Source organism: Halichoeres trimaculatus, unplaced genomic scaffold, assembly GCF_033239565.1.
Source record: "Halichoeres trimaculatus isolate MK-OKI-2021-1 unplaced genomic scaffold, fHalTri1.1 fHalTri1_scaffold_12, whole genome shotgun sequence".
Lineage (NCBI taxonomy): Eukaryota > Metazoa > Chordata > Actinopteri > Labriformes > Labridae > Halichoeres > Halichoeres trimaculatus.
The window spans coordinates 13993809-14020968 of record NW_027437190.1 but is presented as its reverse complement, the minus strand read 5'-3'; the positions used below and the strand labels follow the sequence as shown (position 1 = coordinate 14020968).

Sequence of the window (27160 nt, the reverse complement as noted above, 5' to 3'; positions counted from 1 at the left end):
ATGTCTTTTTAGGCTTAAAGGGAAACTCTGTTTTTTTGACACCTGGACCTTATTTATAGGTGTGTGCATGCTCATATACTCACTCAGACAAACATTGTGCAGCTCGGAGTCCTTCAGAAGTTATTTAGATCCAACCAATTTTAGCCGCACTTAGCGGGGGCCACAGCAAGGGAGCTTCAGCGCGGGACATAATCTCTGCATAATCGCTCATTTCGGCTATATTTTTTCATCCATCGCCAGTGTCATCATAAAGTCAGCTCGTCTACCGTCTTCAGACTTCGAGTTTGACGGTTGTCCTTACCGGTTTGAGCCTGAGTGCACGGACGAGGAGCTCCATGAAAGAAGGATGCAGAGGGAGAGAGACGAAGAGCTGGCTCGAGAACAACAAACAGGAGCACGTCCACGACTCAATGCAAACTGGTGGTGCGCTTGTGGACAGTGTTCGCCTATGGCAACAGAAGAGGAGTGTATTTGTGATTATGATGGATAGCGATGGATGAAAAAATATAGCTGAAATGAGCGATTTTGCAGAGATTATGTCCAGCGCTGAAGCTCCCTTGCCGTGGCCCCCGCTAAGTGCGGCTAAAATTGGTTGGATCTAAATAACTTCTGAAGGACTCCGAGCTGCACGATGTTTGTCTGAGTGAGTATGAGCATGCACACACCTATAAATAAGGTCCAGGTGTCAAAAAACCGGAGTTGCCCTTTAATATGGGCCACATTCACCTGACCAGTCTAGAAAAATGACTTGTTTCAATTGATTTAAAGACTGTAATTTAAAAAAAGGTCTGAATGGCTTGTAACAAGTAAAACAAATCCGCCGATGAAACAAGAGAAAAGTTACTTGTGTTAAGACATTGTTCTACTTTTAACCAAGTTTCGAGCAATTTTTTTGTTCCATTGGCAGATATTTACTTGTTATAAGCAATTCAGGCCTTATTTTTGTCTTTAAATAACTTGAAACAAGTATTTTTTTTTGGATTGCTAAGTTTAATGTGGCTCATATCAAGTGTAAGACAATTTTTACTCAAAATAAGACAGAAACACATTATCAGATTTTTTTTTGGAGTGTGTGCTGGGGCATGGGGGGCAACGCCATGAAAACATACACTAAAGTGCCTTCTTGGGAGGTGATACACATGGAACATAGCTCACTCCTCAGTGGCGAGAACCCCATGTATGTGTCTTTTCTTTTCCTTTCGCCCCTGCCCTTCAAAAAGTCTGTGAGGACAGGCAACATGTCAACTTTTTCCAGATTCTCAGGAGAGAAACCACTCATGTTGAATGTACCTGATCTGAAAGTGTGTCTGCAGATTATTAAAATAGATTGACAGAAAAGGACACACAATACCTTCAATGAGTTACATCAAAATGATATAACATGAAAAACAGGCTCATTTGATGTTTTGCTCTAGTTACCCATGAGAACTTACTGTTCCAAATCACTTCTTCTTTGTAATAATATTTTGTCATGAAAAGGTCATAGGTTTAAAAAGCATAATGTGTTCCAGAAACAGGTTATGAGATGATTTAATATTGAACAATAAAAGCAGAAATGCTTTTACAGGATTATTACATCAGCTTTGCGTCGTGTGGTTACTAGAATAGAACAACATCATCTGTGGTAATATTACAACGTTTAAAACTGTGGCATCTCCCTGAAGCAGGACTGCACACAGCTGGATTAGAGGTCCTGAGCACAGGTGGAGGATTTTCAAAAACTTCCAGAGAATTTGGCAGCAACTTAAAAATGTTTAACTATAACTCAAAGATAGACGTTGAAGCATCCAAACTTGTTGACTAACGCCAAAGTCGTGGATCTTGTACTCAGTCGTCCTTCAACAGCTCAACAAACTGAACCTGAGGTGAATCACCACACTGCTTGATGGAGCAGGCGGGAGTGACGGTTGTCGGCCTCACGGTGCCTCAACGTGACATCAGCCTTCACCTTTTGTGGCCCTGCATCTCGTACACACACACACACAAACACATATGCACACTTGTTACTTCCTCACCACATACATGGGCTCCACAACCGTCTTGTCTCATTCGTCCGTATGTTCGGTCGCTTGTCTCAGACTGAGAAGCAGACATCATCACTGATCACAGAGGGGCGGAAAGGCGTGCAAGCAGGTTTCTCTAACACTAGCCATAAGGCAGAGTTGGAGGGTTTTCCTTGCCTCGTGGCTTCACCCGTCATTCCGCTCACATCTCCGCACAGACATGACTCAGGGAGCACGATGGAGGGCGTGTGTCAACATGCAATCATCATCATCATCTGTTTCGTATGTGTTGATGTTTTTCTGCTGCATGTCTTTGGGTGTTGCTGATGGATGGGTGTGGGGAGATGTTTTCTCAAATATAAAAACCATATGTTAAAAAAAAGAGTTTAATGAATCATTTGTACTTGTTATATTCTTACTGCCCAGGACATGATGTTATTTGTTGTGTTAACACTGCACCCACCGAATGATCCAAAACTGATGCAACACGCTGAAAAAATTCCCAATGACAGACTGGGTAAGCAACAAAAAAATCAAAGTTGTTAAAAATATTGATCATTCAAGCCTTGACTGACTTTAAAAATGATCCTGAGGCCTCGTTTCAGCTGTAAGTGTGGTGCAGCTGAAGCATTATGGGTAAAAGTAATGATGGATGAATTTTGTAGCGGTGTTACAGAAGCCTTACACTTTAAGAGAACGTTAAACTAAAGGTCATCTGAGCAGCAGAGACAGTTAACTGTAACACTGACAGTCCTCACAAAGCTGTCAACAGTTTTGCATGTGTGTGTGTGTGTGTGTGTGTGTGTGTGTGCAGACACAAGTGGAACGATGTTTTATGCAAACAACCTCATATTCACAAGCCTGACCATGCATGACATTAGCTCCTCACTGAAACAAACACAGAGAGTGCAGAAATGTTTCTCTGAATTATTGTGATGAATGAATGCAGTCAGAAGCTGCCTGCATGTTCGTGCCTGGAAGACCCTGAATCTCAGTAGCTGTTTTCTGAAGCCTCTGATGGATAGTTGTTGCATAATTTTTTTTAACAGGTTGGTGAAATAGCATGTCCTTGTCCCTCGAGACTCATGTTCACCTTTGGAGAGTCAAAACATCTCTGTTCATCGACTTACCTGCTATCATATGTGGGAAAATAAAGAGTTATATCATAACCCAGTAAAATAAATCTGCATGTTTAATCCTGGTGACACCGGTTACACAATGCCCATTGTGGCTTTAATGGATTTATGCGTCCTGATAAAGGATTACAAGGCTGAGGCTTCAGGGAGCAGCACCTCTGCTGAATGAAGCTGTGACTGAACAGCGGCACCAAGTGGTCAAGTCTGGATACTGCAGTACGGGAAATAAACCTGAGACAACTAAGAAGTGAATCCAGAGCTTACTGTGTTAATGGGACATGTTTCTGTGTTGAACTTTTGCCTTATTACAGGTGAGCTGACTCAGCTTTCTCGGCCTACTCATGCTGGCAGCAGGTCACTTTGTTGATCTGATTTTTTTTTTTTAAGAATAATAACCAAGATTGAAAAAGGGACATTTTGATGTTTCAACACTTGACAGAAGAGTCTCATGACTTGTTTTCAGCCTGAAGTGAGTCAGTGATTCTGGGAAAAGCAGGCTAAGAGTTGCTGGAATATGGTTTTCTGCCAGTCATCCCTAAAGTCTAAACTGCACTGAAGTGTCTGATTCACCACCTGGATCCTCTTACATGATGACGAGCCTGTGTCCAAATGGAAATGATAAAGATGCATTTTTCAGATAAGCTTCCAGTGACTCGACCACATACCCCAGAGGAAGAGCGTGCGCAGCTCTGAAGGACTGTTTGTTCTAAAAAGTAATGAGAGAGAGGTCAAAAAGAGAGCAGACTCTCCAGTGTTAGGAAAACAGACAGCAGAAATATTTGATTTATGGAATATAAGCAAACAACTGGGGGAGCCTTCCAAATTTATCCTTCTCTTGTGTTTACTGATTAAACGGAGCCAAAGCTTTTTGGATCAGATTAAAGTGACACCCAGCCAAATCTGTTAGTTGGGTGTCAAGCACTCCCTGAAGAGCTGAAAGATGGCTGTGAAAAGTTTCACAGTTTACCAGCAGTCAACCTAAAATAATGAATCTGATGTTTCTCTCTTTTATCGTAAAGAATCATCCTGTTTAGAGAACGTGCAACTTTTGTCCAATCAGTCTAAACACTGTTATTTCAAAAACTAGTTATTCAGAAGCAGCAGGTTTTCAATGTGCTTCACAAGCTCAGGGATTTGTGTTTGTTTTGGCACCCCCTGTGAACAAAGATTTACACCAGATTTCTCTGGTGATTTTGTCCAGTACATGTTAGGTTTACATGTTTCACAACATAAAAAGTCACTTTTCAAGCTCTAGACAGTGAAACATAAACTTTGCTCTGGGAAATGTAAACAGAGTTGTTTCTTTGGTGCCATATGACATGTTGTGTCCCTTTACATTAGCATTTCACTCTCCATGATCTGTTTTATTCCAAGTACTTTTTCTCTCACTCTATATGTTGATGGGTTTTTTTTCTATGCTTCATTCTTCATGCCATTTTTAAAGGTAGAGTCTGCAGGATCCTCCTAAAAAAAAAATAAACTGTCAACTTTTAGGCCTACTGGAATAATCCCGCTCAATCGTCCCCTATGGCCCTCTATACAAATGTGTCAGTGTTTCTATCTGCCTCAACCCCTCCTCAGCCTGTATGTTAATGTTTTGGTTGTATTTGGACGTTTTTGGGCAGAGAGTAAGCATGGTTACATCAGCCAATCACAGAGCACCCAGTGTGTGCAAGTGACCTTGCGAGTGGAAGAAGCTAACCCTGAGTGGCTACGATAGTAAACGTAGCACAGAGAGCGGAAAACAACCAAAGTGAAACCAAGCACCCAACAGATAAAGCTTTTTACTAAACAAGGGTGAAGCTTGTCTTGACTTTCACTCGCTTTAGGGCACTTGGAGAGCAGCTCAGGACGAAGAGTGACCCATGATTAGCTTATGCTAACATGCTAAGTCAGGTTCACAGCTCTCGAGTCTCTCCCACTAAGAGACGATATGCTACAGGTGGCTGCTGGGCTAGTGAGTATGTTCAGTAGTCACTGTCAGAGGCTGTGGATGTCTGCTGCTGCTGGCACTGAGCCAAGGAGGAAGAGGCCAGTTTAAGTTTGTGTTTACAAACAAATGACATTAAGTTACTGCATCTGAGGAAGGTGGCTGTACATGTAGAAAACTCTTCACATGAACTTCAACAAACGTATAAAAAAAGAGGAATCTGCAGTTTAAAGCAGGGAAGTAACGGGTGGTTTGGCAATATATACACAAAAAAATTCTTGAACTTTAACATAAACAAAGTAGTTTCCGATGAACTTGTGCTTCAAGTGCAACACTTTCCACTTGTTAGTGACTCCACAGCTGGTTTTGTTGATTAACTTAGTGTTTGTGAACTTCATGCTTCACCTTTCCATAAACTGTTTTCAAGATCTTCCTGATAAGACTTGAATCATCTGAGTCACATGAAGCCTCCTGACCTCTATCTGTGCATCTATCACCTGGTGTTGTTCTGTGAGTCACAGACCTGTTGCATAAGATCCCAGACAGCCAGCGCGGGTAAACTCTGACACCAGCAGCGACTTTATCCTTCCATCGGCCACTCATACACACACACACACATGCAGGTACACACGGCTCCATTGTCATTCAAATGTGTTGCTGCTGATTGAAGCGCTTATCTCTCCTAATCGGAGCGTGTAAAGGTATTACTGCGGAGGGGGAGCATTGCCACACCAACTCTGAGATAGAAAATCACATCTGTGAGCTCCTGGAGAGTGTTATCTACAGAGAAGTGAAATTATCCCGGGGAAAAAAAACATGCCTGCTACTCCTCCATCTGTTTGATTAGCTCCATGCTTTTCCCCTTCTTTCACATTCTCAAAGACAGAAAGCAGGTGGGGTTATGATGGATAAGAAATAAAGAGGCGAACACACATGTTGTTAAAAGTAAGATTTGTAAGCTTATTATTTTGTTATCATGATCACTGTTATAACCTCTGTTATGGTTTGTTCAGTTTACAGTTTATTTTCAAGTTCATTTAAAGTCATTCCAGTCGAAGGTAAACATGATTGTAATTGTTGTTTCCAACACTAATAAATGCTTTTTTTTGTTTTGCCAGACAACACTCACTCACACTCTATCTCAGACACTCACACACTCACACAAACACACAGAGTTGCTCACTCACGCATTAACACACTGACACCAGCACACAGAGACAGACAGCATCTCATGCTCAAACTCCTGCACACAGACATGAAGTGATTAACAGATATGAGCTCTGATTCACCCTCCCCTTTTAAACACACACACACACACACACACACACACACACACACACACACACACACACACACACACACACACACACACACACACACACACACACACACACACACACACACTTTCTTACTCTCGTGTCTAAGTTCATAAGTGCAACTTCTTGAAGAGTGATTTTCCCCCGCGCACAGCTCTACACCCCCTCCGACCCTCCACCCTCCCACTAAGAGCCACATATACACCTGGGTTTTTTTTCCACACACACTGTATCATAGTGAAACGTACAACACTTCCATAGATATAAACTCTTGTGTCTGCTGAGAAAATACTCTGATACACACCTTTAATAACTTTAATAGAATAAAATTATGTATTTGTGGTTCTCAATCCGACCCCTTGAATAGTTTGTCATAGCCCAAGACATAAACAATGACCCAAAATGTAAATAAAAAATATATAATATAACCTTAAATGTAACAACTTTTGTTACATTAGCAACCAGTTACTGCATTTCACGCTTTATTACATTTTTCTGCCATTACTTTTGGGGTTTTTGTTACGTTTCAGGCTCTAACGAGGCTACAACCCAATAAAAAGTCTGAGCATAAACACAAACTGCTACTTCAAACCAGCTTTGATGTTTGGTTATGTAACCAATAAGACAAATGCTGAATTTTCTTAAGGTCTGAAGTTTAGTGTTAGTGCCTTCATAGTGAGACAGTTCAGAGAACAACCCATGCTGTCTGCTTCAAGGACGATGGCCTCTGTCTGTGGCGTGCAGGATTTAGCACCTGAGCCAAAGCACCGCCCTAGTTTTGTCAGGTTTTATTTGGATGTTCAATCATTGCTGGGAGTATCTACTGCAACAATAACTACCTCTGTGTGTGTGCTGTACTAATCAAGAGAGCAGAGGCCATTTCTCAGGACGCTGATGAATGTGCTGATGGCTAAAGGAACAGATTTTAAGTTGCTCCAATTTCAAGCTACGCTCCAGGGACATAAGGAAAACTGGCAACACTGACAAAATTTTCCTCAAACTTTCAATTAGTTTCAGTGCTCCAGAAATGATCCAACATACGCATGATGAAAGTATGTCACATTTGAAGCCTGCATGGACATGTTTCGATTAAAAAGTTTGGAGCAAAAGTCTAAAAGTTATCTGAGTTTTTTTTTTTCTTCCAACTGAATTCAAAGACTGTCTCCGAAATTTTTACAACTGTTTCAACAGCTTGAGAGTAAAACTCCATACAGTTAGAAACTTGTGTGTATGGTGGTGTGTCCTTTAAAGGGGTCAGCAGCTAAAAAGATTGAGAGCCACAGATATATGAATATACGTGTATATGAAACAGAAAAAAAAATCTCTTTCGTTTTTCTGAGACTTTAAGAGTGAAGCCCAAGTTTACATATGGCTCAACCCACCCAGTATCCAACTTTTAAACCCATAATCCCTCCCTCCTCCCTCAGCTGATCAAAACCACACGATGGCAAACTCAAGACATAAAAAAACAAAAACATGAGGAAACTGAGCCTCAAGTTTGTAAAAATGCTTACAACACATTCCACCTTGGCAAATTTCAGCACCTCGGGAATCCATTCTTCCTCCACGCTGACATTTACACAAACACTTGAACGCCTCACACGCACATGTATGATCGGCAGCGTGAGGTGGTTGCAGTCCATCATTAACATCATCATCATCATCACCATCATCAGTGTGACCACTATCACCTTCATCATCGTTATCAGTTACCACAGTAAGCCATGTCTGACTACAGTCCATCGCGAGCAGGGTAGGGTAACCATGGTGAATAAGATGCTAGTTGCTTATGGAAACGCTCCTCTGATGCGACCACTTGTACAGCTAAAGAGTTTGGACTGCTTTGTATGTGTTACTTTGTTCTTTAGTGATTTGTTTTGTTTTTGTTTTTTGTTTTTTTAAATTGTATTTTGCTTTTCATACTTAGAGGATGTACAGTATGTGGATGTATTTCAGGCTGTTAGATTCATTTAAAATCTCTCAAAGTCTCAAACACACACTCACACACGCACACACACACATGACTCACCCAGACATGTTTTGTCCTTCAAGCACACACTTGTACAGAAACAGAAAAAGTTACCATGTGGCGTGTGATAAATGATATTTGAGCTTGTTATTGTCCGTAGATGTTTTGTGTGAGCGACTCTCCTCCTTTCTTCTGTCTCTTCTTGTGTTTCCTCCTTCAAACGAACAGTACAGCTGGATGTATCCGTGGCTGCTCCGTAGTCGTCGTGTGCTTCGTTAACCTCGGAGATGACAGAGGACTAACCCAGTACAGGACAGAAAAGTAACACAGCAACTTATAACATCAACAAACCCTTACAGTGTCTCTGTCAATGGCACATCTAGGATAAAATCCTTCCCCATTTTCCCCCTCTTTTCCAATACAATTTCTGCTAAAGTGAATGAATTATGGTTTAAATGCTCTGTATTTCCCCCCTGACCCTGTCCAGTCTGGTTACCTTCATCAGACAAGTGATGTTGAAAACAGGATGGCAACTAAAACAGTTGCGTTGGAGTTCCAGGTTGTGTTTTTGAACTATAAGCTACTTTGACTAGTGTCCTACACAGGACCAGCACATCTTGAGCTGGTGCCTTTTTTTTCCTCCTCATGGACCAGGACAAGTTCCCAGCATCAAGATCAACAATATTGACAACAAAAAAAGGCAATTTAAAGTTCAGTTCTTCTGAAATCTATTTGATTCAGTTCATTTGAGTTCAGTTTTGTTGCAAATAGAAACTATGGCAACTAGCCCTAAGGAAGTGTTTCAGCCAATCCGATCCTGGGGAAAGTCCTCAAATGATTTTCTTCAGGGGGGTTGATTTGACGCTTTTTTTTCTTCTTTTAAAAAGGATTTCAGCCCCGCCTCTCCTGTTTTAGAAATGCTTTATGAGCGGAGCATGATTCAACATGCTCAGCCTGTGGCCTGTTCAGACACACAAACACACACAGACACAAACACAGACAGACACACTCACACACAGACTACCACACCTGACTCTTTGTGGACTGGCTGACTGTAGTTGAACAAAAGTTCAGACTGTGTCACCCAGCGCCTGAAGTCTCTGGATGCCTTCAAACCATCATCCTCTCAAACACACACACACACACACACACACACACACACACACACACACACACACACACACACACACACACTCACACACACACACACACATTCGCACTGTGATGCCTAAAAACTCCAATTTCTCGCTCCTCTTGACTTTTACTCCACTCGCGGTATCTGGAGCTCTCCTCTCCTCCAGAAACCCTCTCTTCCACCCTCCCACCCTCCGCTGATACTGCACACCTTCCCAAGGCTAGTTGGCATGGTGATGCCGGTGGGATGGCCGTTGCTAGGAGATGAAGAGAGAGGCCAGAAGGAGCATCGTCACGGTGAGGAGAAGGCGATCCCTGGACGGGCTGCTTCCACTGACGCTCTTCTCCAGTTTAGGAACAAAAGGGTTATATTCATCTGAAAAAGGCAGAGACAGAAAGAGGGGAGACTGAGAGAGTGTTCTCTTATTTAAATCTATAAAAACCCAAGATATTTAAGTTTCTTTAGCTTTGGACACACTGACAAGAGAGAGTGCTGTACACAGCTGTGTTGTAACTGCACAACCTTACATTTTTTTTTGACATTTCTTGATGAACAGTGCGCAGAAAGGATCCTCCCCTGGAGTTTAGGCTAGCTTTAACTGGGTAGCAAAAAAAACAACATTTGACATTTTCCGATTCTGACATTAAAGTCAGAGCTCTAACATTTTTTTTCAGAATCCAAACTTTGATGTCAAAGAAGAAATTCTGATATTGGAGTCAAAACTATTTATTTCCTGCACTCAGGTGAAACTCTGACTTCTGCTCAGAATTCTTAGATTTAAGTCAGAATTTTAAGTTTATATTACATGTGCGACTTTCCCAGAAATTTGAAATTATCGCACAATGTAAGTTTTGTATTTTTCTCTACTCCTCTTGCTTGTCTCAGATTTACTGTTTACAAGCAACCATATGAACTGCACTCCTATATGTGACTGTGAAAGTGTAAGGTGCAAACTTGATTAACTATGCAATGTTAATTGGCCATTTTTAGAACCCCTGAAGCAGAACAGTAGAAAGTCCTGGGCTGTTTTTACCAGCGCTTCATGAACATGCCTCTTTCCAGTCAAACTACTTGGACAGAACTTAGCACTGTAGGAATATAAAACTTCCTACTTTAATGTGATGAAACAGACTGAGTGAACAAAAGGCAGCCCACAGCACAGCATCACACTCCCACTAAAACACAGCGAGTCTGGTATGAAGACAACAGAGCCATTGCAGTCTGCTGCAGCTGTTATCATAGAGCCCTTATTGTTCTAATAAAGTGACACATTCCCAGCCACATAATAACATACCTTTACACACAGACACAATGCATACTGTAAATTTGGCTCCATGCACACCTGGTGCCGCTCTAAGAATAGATTACTCTTCTTTTGTCGTGGCAAACATGCTGAGTGTAGATGTCTAGTCGATGTTCAACAACACAATCCACCAGACAGTTTGCTGCATGCCTACACTCATGAGACACGCGTGCGGCCAGACACGCCCGCTGAAGTCACTTGATTAATGAGACTGAAGAGCAGACAGAAGCACTATTTTCTGTCTCTCCACAGGACGGATGATGCTGATTAGGAACTATTGTGCTCATGGCCCGATGGCGTGGAAGATATTCTCAGTGTTTCCACTCGGTGCTGGAATATTTCCAGCTGCTCTGTGGGTCAGACAGCAGAGTAATGACTGGCTGACACCTGGTTTTAGAGATGGCCTCCTCTGGTATGCACTGTCGGCCGGTCTAATGAGGTCCATGCAGCCGCGGAGCTCAGGTTAAACGCTTTGACCGCTCTGTAACCGAGTATGCAGCTCAGGGGTCAGAGCGCTGATACTTTGCCGATTACTGACAGAGGAATGTGGCTTTGCAGACACAAACAGCAGACTGTGCAGCATCCTTGCAAAACTGGTTCCAAAGCGTGGCTCGACTAATCGCTCCACACACACATCCCCACTGTCTCTCAGTGCCTGTCACAAACATAATTATTGGCTCACGTTTTTGCCGTGATGTCTGTGCAGGGGGGCATGTGACGTACATCATGACCTTCTGACATGTTCCTGAGCCGAACATCAGCTAACATTATGAGGCTGTGTGTGTGTATTACTGTGTGTTGCGTGCGAGAGGGTGTAGGAGCCTGCCACATTTGGAGCAGAAAAGCAGGCAGCTCCTTCCCTGATAATTAGAAAGCTCAGACACCTAGAGGCATCTCTGAAATTGAATGTCATGTTGACAAGAACAAGAAGATGTCTTCTGATTGTGTTTATTAGAGTGTGTATCTATGTGTAGGGTTTATGTGTGCGTGTGTGGGCGAGTGAACATGTGTGGGTGTGTTTGTCAGTATCAATAAAAGGAAGTTGTGTTTCTGTCTGAGTTAAATAAAAGTATAGTGGACTCCAGGGGCACTGAGCAGGGGAGAAAAGTTAGGATGATTCTGAAGGCCCATTACTGATCGGGGGCTTTAACAACATCAGAACATTTACGGTAGTAGATTGGTTGGGCTAATTGGGATATTTTTATATGGGGCTAAAAATCCCTGGAGGTGCCTCAGGACAAAAATATTTTTGAGCATTGATTCAAGGAGCGTGAAAAAATTGAAAAAGAAACGTTGAGCTGCTGAAAATTTACATTGTTAATCCATCTATTTCTGTTACCGCTTATCCTATTGTGGGTGGTTGGGGCTGGAGCCAATCCCAGCTGTCACTGGGTGAGAAGCAGGGTACACCCTGTACTCGCTGCCAGTGGATTACTCTGCTAATATGTTGGGATAGACGTTGATTCATGCACAAACTTGCATCTATGGGCAGTTCAGAGTGACCAGCTAACCATAAGGTGTATTGTACAGTGAGAGGCTTTGTAGATGGGTATTTTATCATGGGTGTTAATGAGACTTCTTCAGCATGTGGAGCCTCATTCTGTTGCACTGGCCTCATTTGTCACCATCGGAGGTTGCTGCTTGAATAAGGCTGGGCTAACTTGCATGTAACTGCATGCAAACAAAAGAATAATTAGTTAAAAAGCAAGGGTCAAGATCCGGTTAGTAAGAATGAAGTCTACGCAGATGTGTTAATTTTTGCCGTTCATCGATAATCCGCTAGAGACTGGCTGAAGAAAGACCAGAAGTCACACACACACCTAGCCATAAAAACTGACTTTTATGACATTAAAAAGCATATTTACCGCCTGGTTCAAAAAAGGGCTTGGATCTTAAATGCTAAATTCACTATCGGCACACACTGTGTGGTGAGTGAGTTTTTTTCTAACTCTGGGATTCAGAAGTTATTAGGATCATTTGATTGTCCAATCAGAGACACAGCTCAGGTCACGTGACTGGCAGGAGCCCTGTAGCTGTTCTAAAGGAAACTCACAGCCGGCGTCATAGCAAATGTGGCTGTGTCCGTGGACGGATGATGTCGCGGGGGCTACGTCCATATTTCATATTGTCTATGGTTGAAAGTTGATGCTGCATTCAATTTTTATCCCTATACCTAATACAGGATCCCACTAAACATTGGACATGCAGATCATCAACGTTTAAATTAGGTCTGTCATTTAAACATTTAACCATGACCCCACTTGGACGTCAATAAACAGTTCAACACTTGAATCGGCTTTTCAGACGTCAAGTGGACATCTAAGCAGGAGTGAGTGTGTTAGCCCATAGCACTGAGACGTTTAAAGGATATCCTTCCAACATTGTTTCTGGACGTCTAATTTTGGTCCCCTGGAGGTGCAGACTGTTCCTCCACACAGCGTCTTTTTCCCGACATCTACTGAACAACCATTTATGACATTCACAGTTCCTCCCCACTGCACAGACATTCAAACATCTTTTTGGTATTGCTTCTGAACATTTTAAACATTAGCTTTGAATGAAAGTAATATTTTGTTGGTTTGTTTATATTTCCTGTTCTCCATTCTACATCAGAATTAGTTATCCTGTTCAGGTTAATTTTCCTGTAGCTTCATTTGGCTCATCAGCTGGTTTAAAGCTTAAATGTATAGCACTTTTGTTTACATTTACAGCTACCATCTGCTGCTGCAAAAATCAAACAAAGCTATCGGAAAATGAACTGGGACAGTATGCTACCTTCTGAAATTGGATTACAGTTATGCACACAAACTAGAGGTAGAATAAAAACAAAAAGAATGGGTTAGCCCACTGTTCAAAATAGTTGATTTTTCCTGTTCCAGGTATGTTTCTGTGAGGAGACTCAAACATCTTCACACACAAACAGCTGATAAGAAAGTACGAACATTCCTTAAGAAGTGCTTTAAGCGAAGTTGAAGTCGACTACATGTTGTTGACTGCACTGTGTTGTTCTGTGCAGTACTTCAAGTTCGTGAGCTCATTAACTTAATTGATGCACCTGGGCAATCAGTGTGCACACCTGGTGTTAATTATCTGTATCTCGTTATCTCTTCATGAAGGCTTCTGAAGTCAAAAGCTTAGAAGTGAAATGGTAATTTGGATATATGGTTTTTAAATCAGGAGTTACAAAGCTAACATTTGTGCAATGTGTGAAACATCTGAGGAGACAAAGCTCAAACGTGAAAAGTGTGACACCAAGTTTGTAAATTAAAAACTTCCTCATGACTTTAAGTGAAATGATCACTCACAACACAGCTGTTCCTGCAGATATCAGTGAGGGAGTTCAGTTCTTTCTTGCTGACACTCCACCTGATGTTTCCTGTGAAGTACGCTGTCCCTTAAAGACATTGTAATTACTACAATAAACTGCATTAAAGAGGACTCTTGATTTCCTCTGCTAATGGCCTGAGCTGATCATCAGATGTAGAAACCTGAGCCAACAGGGCAGCTGAATGAGTATCCTCCCACTGAAAGCCATCAATAATCACATGGCTGCACGGGGAGCTGCTCGCACTGTTCCATCTGTGTTGTAAATGAGATCTAAATGAAATCTAATACTTGAGGCTGCATTCAGGAGGGAACCACTGTTAAGCTGTGGACACTGATTGAAAGGGGCAGCGCACAGGAAATAAACTGTGAGCAGTGAAGGGAAGAGAGACGCAGTGAGGTTTACAACATGAGCCTGCAACATTCAGCTCTGTTAAATGTTTTTACACACAGTAATCAGGCAGATTTATGTGTCTGTGTGAATGTGCTGAAGTGAACTTTGAATAACAGGAATTAAAACCATGATGCGATGAGTCTAATAGGCAGTCAGGAGGAGTGAAAACGAGGGAAGGGAATAGGAAACTGTGCAGCTTCTTTGTTTTCAGTTCATTTCACAGCTCCCAGCTGACTTTCTCATTTCCTTTTTGCACCACTTGGGTTTTCCTATTAGTTTAATTGGCAACACAGCACTACAGGTGAAGATGACCCGCAGGAGCTAGGCTAATTTGTGCTCTTTTATTGTGTCAGCCATTTGCTAGATCTTCACTATATTTTGATGGTCTTTCTTTTCTTTTCTGTACTCCCAAAACAATTATTCATCTGTGGATAATACTATAATATTTTACATTTCTTTAAAGGAAAAAGTAGAAAAAGAAAGAATGGAAAGTTCATACAGTATGGTGCTCAATGAAAATGAGTATGGATTACTCAAGCAAAATGACAGATATAGATTAGACAAAATTATTTTGGCTAAAACTCTTTCCTCACTTTAAGTCTATAGCTTACATCTCTGTGATAGCACTAATGCATACCATAACCCTTAGATTAATATCGTCGTGGGGGAGCAAAAATTTAACTAGGGGAAAACTCAATTTCACACATCAAAAGGTGAATAAACCGAGTTTTTGTGGCTTTCCTCTCCACTGCATTCCTGCTTGTGCTCTGGGAGGAAAAAAAATGTTGGAAGGAGAATTAAAGGGCGGGAGGATGAGGAGGGTATGAAGTGAGAGAGAAATAAGATGAAAGAATGATGGAGGAAAGAAAAAAGCGTCAAGAGGGAGAGGTATCTCAACAGACTCATATGACCTGCAGCCATTCGCTGCAGCCAGTGATGAGTTTTCTGATGACAGTTATGAGAACAGACTGGTTTATTACGCAAGTGCACACATGCAGGCTTATACACACACACACACACACACAAACACAAGCCCGCACACACACAAGTAGATTAAAAACAACACAGACCCATATTTTACAAGCTACCTGGAGAAGAGTGTGGAACTAGACAGGATGATGACTGATGTCTGCTCATGTGATTTGTCGGAGCTAGCTGGGTCATGCTAGCAGTGCATGTTGTTTTTCGAGCTGGGGCGCGAATGCTGCCATAACACTGAGAGGTAACCACATGATCATCTGGGAGATTATTTTAAGTCCTCCTCTTATTGATTTACTGCTCAGCTTGTTCCTAAAATCACAGCCAGATTTCCTACTGGTCCAGATCGGACAGACTTAGCGTGATTTCCAGGATTCCCATGATTCCAGCAGTTGTGTAATCCTGATGGTAGCACCACAAGGGCAGACAATCTGAACAAGCTTTGGTTTTCAGGCTTTGTATTTCAACTAACCATAAAACTCTGTGTTCTTTGTACAACTGTACATCTGGGTGGTGGTTGTACGTGTTCAATGAATATGCATGTAGCTGTTGAGCAGGATCAGCAGTGTGCTATGCCAGATGGTGCTGTGAAGGTTTCTTTCTGAATAGTCCCATTTTTAGTAGGCCCTTTTGCTGTCCGCTGATACTTCCTGACCAACGAACTGTTGTCAGTGAAAGTACAGTTTGTGAAAATTATTATTATGCAACTGTTCAACACTGAAAAAAGAAATGTGTTGTTTTCACTGGGTGCAGGTAAAAAAAAAACTCTGTCTCTTATTACAACCTCTTATGGTGCTCTTTTATGTCTGTGGTAATCCAAATGAGAGAGGCTTTGAGGAAAGGAGACGTTTACAACTCATTCTTTTAGTTTCCTGTCAATATTTGTCATGAAGCTGCACCAGGTTTCTTGCAGGCTTTCTGAGTCCCTGAATTTTGCAAAAATTCTCCTAGATAGGAAAGAAAAAAAAAATATCTATAAACAAAACTTAACAAATTTATTAGATCACCACAATGTGCAAGGTGTTCGTCACTGCTGCCCTTAAGTAACAGTTAATAGCTGATAAGTAAAACACTTTTTATGTTTCTGTAAAGGTTAATCCAATAGGAATGTGCAAGCTCTTTAGTGAAAATCATATATTTCAGGCATAAATATAATAATCGCTGTTATCCATGAATTCTCAATTGTATTGTTTTCCCCAAAAGCAGAAAAATAGTAAAGCCAATATTTCTTTTCATTTTTTTTGTCTATGGTGAGGGTGTAACAAAGTGGCTGTCTTTTCAGGCGCTTGCCATTTTCATTTGAAATCAGGTAACGTGTTTTTTTGTATGTATCTTGTCACTAAAACCTCAGCAATGCAGCTCGTTTTGAGCCTCATACATACAATCTACGCTGTAGATTGTGTAGCTTCACAAGGAACCAACTGTTCATCAATCCCCCACTAAAAAGTCCTCTATAGAGTAATAATAACTTTGAGTAATATGATAAAAAAAACAACAGTTACCTGGACACCACTGTTGGAAGACTTTGTGCAAATTGTCGAGATTTTTGTGCATTGAGAAAACTCTCTTTGTTTCATTTCCTGTCTTCAAGGTTTTTTCTTTTGATGAGAAGAAAACAGACCAATGTGATTAATTACGTGATTTTTACCATGTCATCAAGGTCCAACATTAACAGGTTACATTTTTTAAATTGAGTGCTATTTGTCCCTTCTGGAATACTGTAGTTAAGGTGCCTGGCATTTTTATTTTCTCCTCCTGCTCCTGTGACAGAAAATAACAACACTTTGAATAGCACTTCTTACTCAGCTGAAAGGTCAGAAGTAGTAAACACTTTGTGTCACCTTTGAGTTAAAACATCACTGAAGTGCTTCAAGTTTCAGCTCCCACCTTCACACGGTTTGAGGATAATGTGATCTGATTAATACACGTGACTTCATGTCTGTTTTTATGTCCAGAGGGGCCGAGGTTATCTGTTCCACATTCAGTCACATCTCCCATGAGTGAGTGTGTGTATGTGACTCACCAATATCATCAATTTTTAGGCCTGGTCTAAGTGTGTAGTCTGGTTCTGTAGGCTCTGGCTCATCATCCACGTCAGAGGCTGGAAGAGAGAAAGAGGGAGCTTAAAATTGAGTGAGACAGAGAAGCAGAGAGGGAGAGAGGGAGGTTGGAGGGGTTAAACCGTTCCTCCAACTCAAAGGATTTTAATTACATCCAACCCGACATGTTGAGAGAACAGCCCAGGGAACAGCGAGGCGAGAGTGTAAGGGTTAAAAAAAAATCCCCCTGAGCAGACAGACTGACAAGCCATAACAAGGGAGCAGGAGAGAAGAGCGGAGGCAGATCAGGCTGAAGAGAGGCAGTGTGTGAGAGAGAGTGTGTGTGTGAGAGTGTGTGTGTGTGAAAAGAGAAGGAGAGCGACGGAGCCGGGGTGTGAAAGGGAGGAGAGGTTAATACTACAGGGCGGTGGAAGTTAAAAGGACCGGACAGGCCAGGGATCAAAGTCTGTGTGTATAAGAGTGAGCTCTGTGTGATTGTTTGTGTGTATGTGTGTGTGTGTGTGTGTGTGAGAGGGTCGAGAGATTGAAGGGAGGCAGGAGAGCGAGAGCGAGAGAGGTTAACACTACATATACATAGCCACCCACTGACCGCACACAACAATAAATGGATTCTGACAGGGAGCGAGAGAGGAGGGGTGACGGAGGAGAGGAGGGGAGAGGAGGGGGGAGGAGGCCGGGGGTGAGGGGGCATCAAAGCTGGAGCTGCTCCTTTCTGCTGAGCAGGAAGGGAAAGAAGACAGAGACAGAAAGAGAGATAGAGGAAGAAGAAGAAGAAGAAGAAGAAGAAGAAGAAGAGCAAAGAGGGGGCTCTGTGCTGTGAGTGAAAATGCTGTAGGGGAAACTCAGCAGGAGTATTAATAGCTCTGCCTGTTTCAGACTGTATTTAGACTGAGTGTGCATCTGTATGCAGCCGCTCTGTGTGTGAGTGTGTGTGTGCGTGTGTGTGAGTAATAAGTCTGAGTCTGTGTGCATGTATGTGTATGTGTGTGTGTGTGGGTTTGTGGGTAGCACGGTGGCCGCCAGATGGTAGAGTAGCCAGATGGGTGCGAATACAGTCTGCAAACAGGTCCAAGCATTACATTAGTGCAGGTCAGACACCACACACACACTCAAGCACACACACACAGACAAAACCAAACACAGTCACTCAGCTCACATTGAGACAGTTTGAGACTCACCCGTGGAGCAGCAGACGTACACTCGTAGCCTCAGACAGCTGCGGCCGTGATGATGGGTGGGTGTTGCTGTAAAAATATAAAATGGACATTAGATCACGCTGTTGTGTGTTCAATGCTGGGACACACGAGTTATCTCCTGAAAAATGGAGACAAAGTTAAGGTTTTGCAGCCGCAAAAGTCTCAAAAGCTACAAATATGAGTTAATATTATCATCTGTATTTTCAAAAGTATCAATCCAGAATCAATGCGTCTGTAACAGATGGAGATGTTTCACCTTCCCACACTATAACTATAACTATAAGTTATGCAAATTATAAAAGTTTTTAACATGATTCATCCAAACATCTTAGCATCAGTTTTGCACAATGTGGTGGGTCAAACAGCTCCAATAGTCGCGTTGGCTACACATTTCTTCCCTTTCATGTTATATTTTCTGGTATATTGCATTTTATTTGATAGAAAAGATGCAGAGAAAAAAAGAAAAATGGGGAGTAAAATGAAGGGAAAGACATGCAGCAAAGGGTCGAGCAACAAAAAATCAACCACCGCTGCAGCAGCTGCGAGTCATGAACAGAGGGAACATGCTTTAACAGATACATCACGCCAGTTCTTTTGGTTATCTTTATCAACCCAGGATGCACTGAGATGGAAAAACTAAAGACTCAAAGCTGTGGTATATAACTGACAGTAGACTTAAGGATGTCAGCAGTGTGTCCTGATAATAATCTCAACCCTCTCAAAGAGTGACCATGACAGACTAATAACTCGATTGACTGTCGGCTGCCAGATGTTGGGTAATGAACTTTGAATAACAACTGGAGAAGCTGGGGTTTAAAAGGTTTCAGAAAAACATTTCATTTGAATGCTGGCTCACACTCTTCCATGCAGTGCTGTGCCTGAACATTGGTATAGTTCTCTCTGGAGATAGCAAACGACCGCTCACTTTACGAGAGGTATGGCTCCAAAGAATCCCAAACGAGGACATTTGATTGGCTGTATTAACAAACTCAGCTCATTAAACACTAAAAGCATGAGTTAAAATTCTCTGATTTGCTTGATCTGTTCTTACAGTGATGAGTCAAAAGTCTCCTGTTAAGATTTCTGATTACTGCGGGTTGCCAGCTATTTACAGGACTGGCATCATGGGAAACATCAATTAATCCTCATATTTTCTAGGAGCCACATAAGGTGATGATAACCAAACCCTTGTATTTCTCTGAACTATGGGACAAAGCGATCTCAGGGCGCACAGAAAAAGAAGGCCCAACAATTATGGGAACAGCAGCTTTCTGTTCTGATGCTGGAGCACAAAACTTTCCAGAGACTTCTCCCATCATCCAACGAAGCCCTAATGATCGCTACCTAGATTGTTTATCCATTTAATGAATGAGACACTAAATGTAGGGATGAAAAATTTCATTAGAAATGGTTTGATGACAAACTATAAGTTCATTATTTATACCGCGTCATATCAGCATGAGGTGTTGTGAGTTAATTTGATTAGCTCTGAACAAAATTGATGAGCCTACTTGGCTATAGCGTGATTTGATTAAATGTGAAACACTAATTTGCTGCCTGAAATTACCTGAGGACAGACACTGTCGACTCTAAACTGAGTAATCATCAAATCCATTTTAACAATGAAATGAGAACATGTTTGATCTAAGAGAGCTTCTCGCGTTACCGCTCTGGTTGCTGCCACTTTGTTTACACTCTGAGGACATAAGAAACATTTCATCGTGAAACAAGCTGAGGAGAAATTATTTTTTGGTTTGACCGCACTCACAGATGTAGTAGTACTCTTGTCCAACGTGGAACTCGTAGCCCAGCGAGAAGGCGCTGTATCTCTGGAACTTCTCCGAGAACTTGATGGGCGCGTGTGGGGCGTGCGGGCGGTTACACTCCCACCTCTTGAAGCCAAGCTGAGGGTCGCAGTTCCTGTAGCCACGGTAGCTGACCATGTAGAGGACGTACTGCTCGCCGGTGCCCACCATGCGCTGGCTGTCATTGTAATGAGGGCAGTAGATGTCCAGGTAGTCGTTGACGTTCACCTGCATCGTGTAGCCCTCCCTGCGCAGACTGGACACAGACACACGGATGAGGAGTCAGAATGAGTAAACAAAACCCAAAAGGGTTTAATCAGGCGTCATTTCTTTAACAGATCATTATAAACACCCTGCAGGAAAATCACAGAATATTCACCAAATATCAGGTTGGGAAAAAAAATTCAATTAGCTACACAGATTGAAAACTTGTGTCTGAACTGATTCTGTGTAATACACAAGAATTGAATCAACATGAAACTACACAAAGAAAAGAAAACTACTTTGATGTGAAAACACAGCAAAAACTGAAGTCTTAGCAAGTTTTTCAGTGTTATTTTTAGTAAAAAGTTAATCATACTCAAAATGAGCCACATTCGCTGGAAGTCCAGAAAAACTTTTTTTTTTTTTTTAGATATGAAAAGACTAATGTATTAGAACAATGTTTTTTGCAAGGAATTTAGGCATCACTTTTGTCTTTTACAACTTTTAAAATCCCGAAATGAGATTTTTTTTCAGGTGAAAATATGTGATACCGAGTCTGATAAAATATTTTACTAAAAAAAAAAGACATGCTTAGATTTCAACTTTTGGGGGAAACCTTCATCAAACAAAGTTTCATTTTTCTTCCAGAAATTTATAAAAGTACAGTGGAAGGTTAAAAGGGTTAAAAAATGAGTCATCTATTCAGTTGCACTTTTTCACTATATCTGTACTGTTGTTATTAGGACATGGGCTTTCAACTGCACACAAACGGAAACACAATTAATTTGCAGAAATTAACATTTTGGATCATAAGCACTGGAAACACAAAGCTGTAGTTCCTTCCTGTTTTATAGTAATGGAAATGTCATGCTGTATTGACGAACTGTGGATTTTGTGATATTGACCTTGGGTATTTATCACAGCTGTGAATGCCCATTTGATTATGATCCGCAACCTGAGGAAGCGACTTGCAAAGCGTTTTGTTCGCTCACAATACAGCCAGAGTGATTACGTTATTAATTTGCAAATGTGTGTTCCTCAGGCGACCTGCAGCGAGCAGTGTGTGTATGAAAAGCCCTATTTACTGTCTGCTGTTATCCTCAACTATGAGAGCAACACTTTTAAGTACACACTGTTTTTTGGGCCATACACCCCACACACACACACATACACAGTGAATAAAACAGGAGTAAAACACAGGCTCCCTCTTCCTTGACTGTTGTTCTTTGTCTCCAGATCGAAGCATGTTGGATTTAATGTTCACCTGAGGTCAAACATCTTCCCTGAAAGAGTTATTGAGTTAATAATAACGCAAAGCAGGTGTGTGTAAGTGTGTGTGTGTGTGTGTATTTGTGGTTAAGAGCTGCTGCATGCAGAGAATGCGGAGCTGGCTCTTCAGCATGGACTGAAGGCCCCAGGGCCACTGCTCCTTCTCCTGGTGTCAGCGCAGCGTTGTCCCCTAACCCCACTGCTCGTACATCAACCTGAGCGCAACGCTGCGCTCACGTCAGCCGTCAACGTCCCGGCCCACGTTCCTCCACCCTCACCCCTCCCCACCCGAAAGCTCATATATCAGCGTCAACCCTAAAAAAGACTCGGCCTGACAGGAAGATAAGGTCTGATTCTGTGTCTGGGAGAAGATGTGTGTGTGTGTAGTTTGTGTGACAAAGTGAAATAGATTCTTTCCTGACATCCAAAAGCCCTCTTTCTCTCCTCGTCACAGACACGGGCCCGTATCTGTGTGACAGAGACAGGTTGCAGTTGTAAATCATACACACGCCGATGAGCATGCGCGCACACACTCTCACACATACACACACACACACTCTGTGAGCTGCTATCGTGGTGACATCATAAAATCACAAGAGGGCAGCAGTGTGTCATCCTGCACCTGACGCTGCCTCGCTCCCACTCTGCCAGTTCTAGGTCATGTCTCCAGGGAGATTATTATTCAATTATTAAATGAAGATCGAAACTCCGCTCCCCATGTCTCCCTCCCTCTCTCCATCACTCCTTCCTGCTCTCTTCAAATCCATCCTGAATTTGTCTTTCTTCCCCTGCTCTCCATTCCTCTCATCCCTCCTTTTCAGAGTGACACGAGCAGAAGATTAATTGTCCAACATCCCTCCTTTGCTCTCTTCCTCCTCCTTCCCGCTCCTCACTTTCTCTCATTACATCATTTACTCTCCCTGCAGAACAGATTTACTTCTTGTGGTATTAGTGTTAGAAAAAAAAATGCGAGAATGCTTCAAGGGAACTATATTTATAGTGGATGCAAAAAGCAGAAAGAGGAATAGAGAGTGGGGGAGATGGAGCAGAAAGAAGAATGGGTTTTGGTTCCACCAGGGAGGTGTGAATGCAAAGTGAAAAAAACAGAAGACGCACAGGATGCCGGAACTGAGCAGACAGGAAATTAAAAAAAAAGCAGTTAGAGAGTTTTATGTTACAGAAGAAAAGCGAGAACTCCTTTGAGAGGACGGGATGATGGCAGAAAGAAAGAGAGAAAAATGAGTGGGAGGGCAACTTGGAGTATCTTGAGTAATCTGAAAGTAAATCACTCCGCCAGAATAAAAGCTGGCTGTAGGATTCCCACTCTGAAAATGTGTGTGTGTGTTTCAATGTGTGTGTGAGAGTTTGTGCCTGTTCATGTTTTAGAGTGTGAAAAAGCATTTCTGTGTGAACCATCAAAGCATCTCACCTTAACCTGCCAGACACAGACAGTTTATTAATACAGAGTGACATCTCCAGTGCATACACACACATACACACAAAAGCAAAGGTTTATTTACTATGAGTGTGTCAAATACAACATCAGCGCTGCATCAAAATCCTTAAACAGGCTGGAGACCAGGAAGTTGACACATCTCTAAGAGAGTGTTTGTATGAAGAGGACATTAGGGTATAAGACATGTAATTGAGGTTTTAAACTAAGATTTTTCACAGTACATCTGCTGTTTCATTTGTCATATTTCATGTTACTTCTACTAGGGGTTCCCAAATTTCTCAAACTGTGACCTAAAAATGATGTTGCCATAAACTAGTGACACCCACTCACAGCTGCACACCAGCATCAATCTAAAAACAGACACTACAGCAACACAGAGTGAAAAAAAACATGCAAATTGGCTCACAGTTTTTGCATTGATGTTTTAAAAAAGGCGAGATAGAAAACAAATACTTTGTACCCTGGTGGGGTATAGAATATAAAACAAGCAGACAGACAGGTCAGTCGTCTGGGTGAAGAAACTTAACCTGCCTTCGCGCACCTCGCTGTAAATTAAACTGGTGCTTTCAATGCTTTAGTTTATTGTATTAAAGATAAAAAAAATATTTTTGGAAAGGCTTCTTGTAAGCCTTCTTCCACCCCCTTCCTTATTTTATGAATAATGGCAACAGAGAAGAAAAGCCAACAACAGAATTAAATCCAAAAGTCCAGTTGTTGACAGAATTGTGGACTTGGTCTGTTCTTCTTCTTCTTCTCACAGAGACTCGAAGCAGATCTGGACATCTGTTAGTTTGGGCTGACAGCAGTGTTGTAAAACTTTCATTTTAGTCGGAGAAAAGAATCAACACAGTTTTCTCAAAGATTGCACCCTTGTTAGTACTTGTTGCTCTACACAGTCCTAAAAAAGAAGAAAAGTCATACCAATCTGTTCGATCCGATCCCATTTTTAAGCCCTCAGAGCCTCTGAGAGATGTTGACTGTCCACTGCAGTCAGTTCTGCTGTCTGCACTGTTAGTTGGTGTTATGGGCTGTTTGGTAAGGCAATCTTCAGTGACTTCATCCTTTTTTAAGAAAAGTGGCTCAATGAGAGACTGAAACCAGGTCTCTTCCCCCTAACCTGCAGATGGGCTTTGAAAACTAATTTCTATGTGTTACAGGTGATCCTGTGTAGGAATTACATTCACTTATTCACGCTTTGATATGTTAATTTAGAAAATTAAAATATTTAACTTTGAGTTAATCATAAATATGGTGCAGTTCTAACTGTTTTGATTTAAAAAAATACAACAAAAGCACAACTAGTGAGATCCCCTAAAAACTGTTGAGCGGTTGTCTGCAATAAATAAATATAAAGCGGACGCTCGGTCTCAAATGCTTTGTGTGCAGTGTGTGTGACTGCACAGCTAATGCTATAAATCATCCTCAAGCACAGTATTTTACCATGTTACTGCTTTAATGCTTTTTAATGCCAAATAAAAGACTAATGTAACATACACTAATCTGCATTTTCACTTTTAAAAATACCATTTAAAGTAATTTTTTTAACTTTTTCACATTTATTACCTGATGTAGTGCCAGTTTTTACCACCCCTCATATAGCTGTTAATACCACTGTGAATGTAAAGTCACAGATTCCATATTCCACTTATTTTCTTTCTTATTTCCTGCTCCTTCTGCTGAGCTATTTTAGGCTGTGTTTTTCATTAATTCCCACTCACTGTGCTTTTTATTGAATGCATTATGTTTCTATATTTCACTTGTCTTTCCAGACTCTGTGTTACCCTTCAGAAATCTTTGTACAGCAATGTTACAGCATTCTTACTCTTGAAACGCCTTCAGACTGAGCAAGTTTTATCATATCTCAACCAAAATATGAGTTTATAAAATAAAAATAATACTATCAATGCAGAGTTAAAGCATATTTTTAGATTACATTGTGTACATGAAATTCATACTGAACATGTTTTTAGTCCATTTTAATGAAAAAAGCTTAAGTGAAGGAATGAATTTCACCGGATCTGATGATAAATCAATTAAACTTTAAAAAGTGACAATTTTATGCAGAGTCGGAAATCTATGAACTGACCGCACTCCTCAGTTAAACATTTTATGTTTTTCATTTAGAGAAGCTGTAGGATATGAAATGTATGGTAGGAAATGCGCCGTTTTCTTTGTGTAAAGCTGATCTGACACCCTAAAACATGTCACCATCATATTCTCCTTTCAAGACAAAAGAGAATGCAATAAATAGATTAATTCTGAAACTTCTTTCTGTTATAAATCTACAAGAAAAGCCCACTGAGCCTCATTTATTAACCTCAAACATGAAGCTTTTAGGCTGTCAGATTTTCATTCTTCTTTACTGAACCAGAGTTTTCTGAGGAGTAATGCTTCCTGAAAATCAAATCAAGAGAAATGAAGAGATACAGACACTAAAAGATGAAGTAGCTCATGAAATGTCATCCCCTGTGCTCTCCTGATGCCTTGCTTTCCTTTTGTGTTGGATCACCGTGGATTTTGTCCCTTCAAACACGATATCTGACTAGCAGGAACTAATAGTGGGGCGGATCTTGGAGCAGGGAGTTTCAACAGCGACACACAACAACTCCAAGGGAGCAGAGGAGAGGCTTCCAAGAGCAAAAGTACACTCACAATAGAGACGCACCAGAGGGACGGAGTGATGGAAAGATGGAGAGAAAGATGGGAGGATTTATGGGATGAGACGAGCGGGTAGACGGGGTTAAAAGCTGCAGAGTCTGGCCACCAGGGAGCGGAGGGGTGATAGAGGGAGGGGAGCGAAAGGAGCAACAGCTAAGAGCAAGATCAAAGTGGGCCTGGATCAATGTCACTACTGTAAAATCACATCAGAGAGTGTGAGAGAGCGGCAGAGAGAGCAGGAGAAGGAGTATGTTGCCTATATAAATCAGAGGTAGGCAACATAATGCCACAGAGTTACCCCCTGCCTGCCTATTATGTGCCCGGCCTGTTGGAGCACTGTACATCCATAAAACACTTTGACAGAGAGAGCAATCATTCCTTTTTGTAACAAGAGCTCTGAGGAGAGGCTTACTCTGCTCCTCACTGTTAGTAAGACTTTGTAGGGGAGGGGAGGGGGGCAGAGAGGGGGATTGGAGGCTGAAAGACTTAAGCCAATTTAAGTGTAGTTTCTCCTTCAACCGTGGCAAAGTCAAAGCTCGGTGTTACTACACCTGGTATGTTTGTGCAAAAACAGAAAATTTAAGTGTAGATTCTCTTATAAACGCAGTGATATGCCTCTGATCCATTCACTAAACAAATGACACTTGTCACTCATGGGATGGGTCCATTTTGGCGCCCCCCGTGGACAAAGCAGTACTTTTTTTTCCTTTGCTCATTTTGTCCTCTACATTTATAACTAATATTTTCCAATATAACATCCAATTTTGGATGTAACGAATCACAAAGTAATGCGTTACAGTAAGGTAACTACTTTTTTGGGTAAAAAGTAGTGTAACGTGTTACCACCAAAGACTATAAAGAATGGACGGCGTGGCTTCGCCATTTACCATTGTACGGTTTTGAAGTCAAAATTCCTCAGTCACATGCGCAGCCATTGGTAGCATTCTCCCAGAATCCCTCACAGTGTCTGCTGCACAGACTCTAGCTACAGAGACTGTGAGGGATTCTGGGAGAATCTGAGTGA

General features: G+C 41.6%; 1 protein-coding gene across 1 annotated transcript in view; it reads right to left on the bottom strand.

Moving 5' to 3' along the window:
• Positions 1 to 8235: 8235 nt before the first annotated feature.
• efna3b (ephrin-A3b) overlaps positions 8236 to 27160 on the bottom strand; it is a 74940-nt gene continuing 56015 nt past the window's right edge. The window contains exons 3-6 of the mRNA XM_074684156.1: positions 20513 to 20805; positions 18727 to 18792; positions 17512 to 17589; positions 8236 to 9864 (exon numbers count right to left, since the gene is read on the bottom strand). Of these exons, the coding sequence (XP_074540257.1) occupies positions 9746 to 9864; positions 17512 to 17589; positions 18727 to 18792; positions 20513 to 20805 (556 nt within the window). The 3' untranslated portion in view covers positions 8236 to 9745. The remainder of the gene's footprint in view (positions 9865 to 17511; positions 17590 to 18726; positions 18793 to 20512; positions 20806 to 27160) is intronic.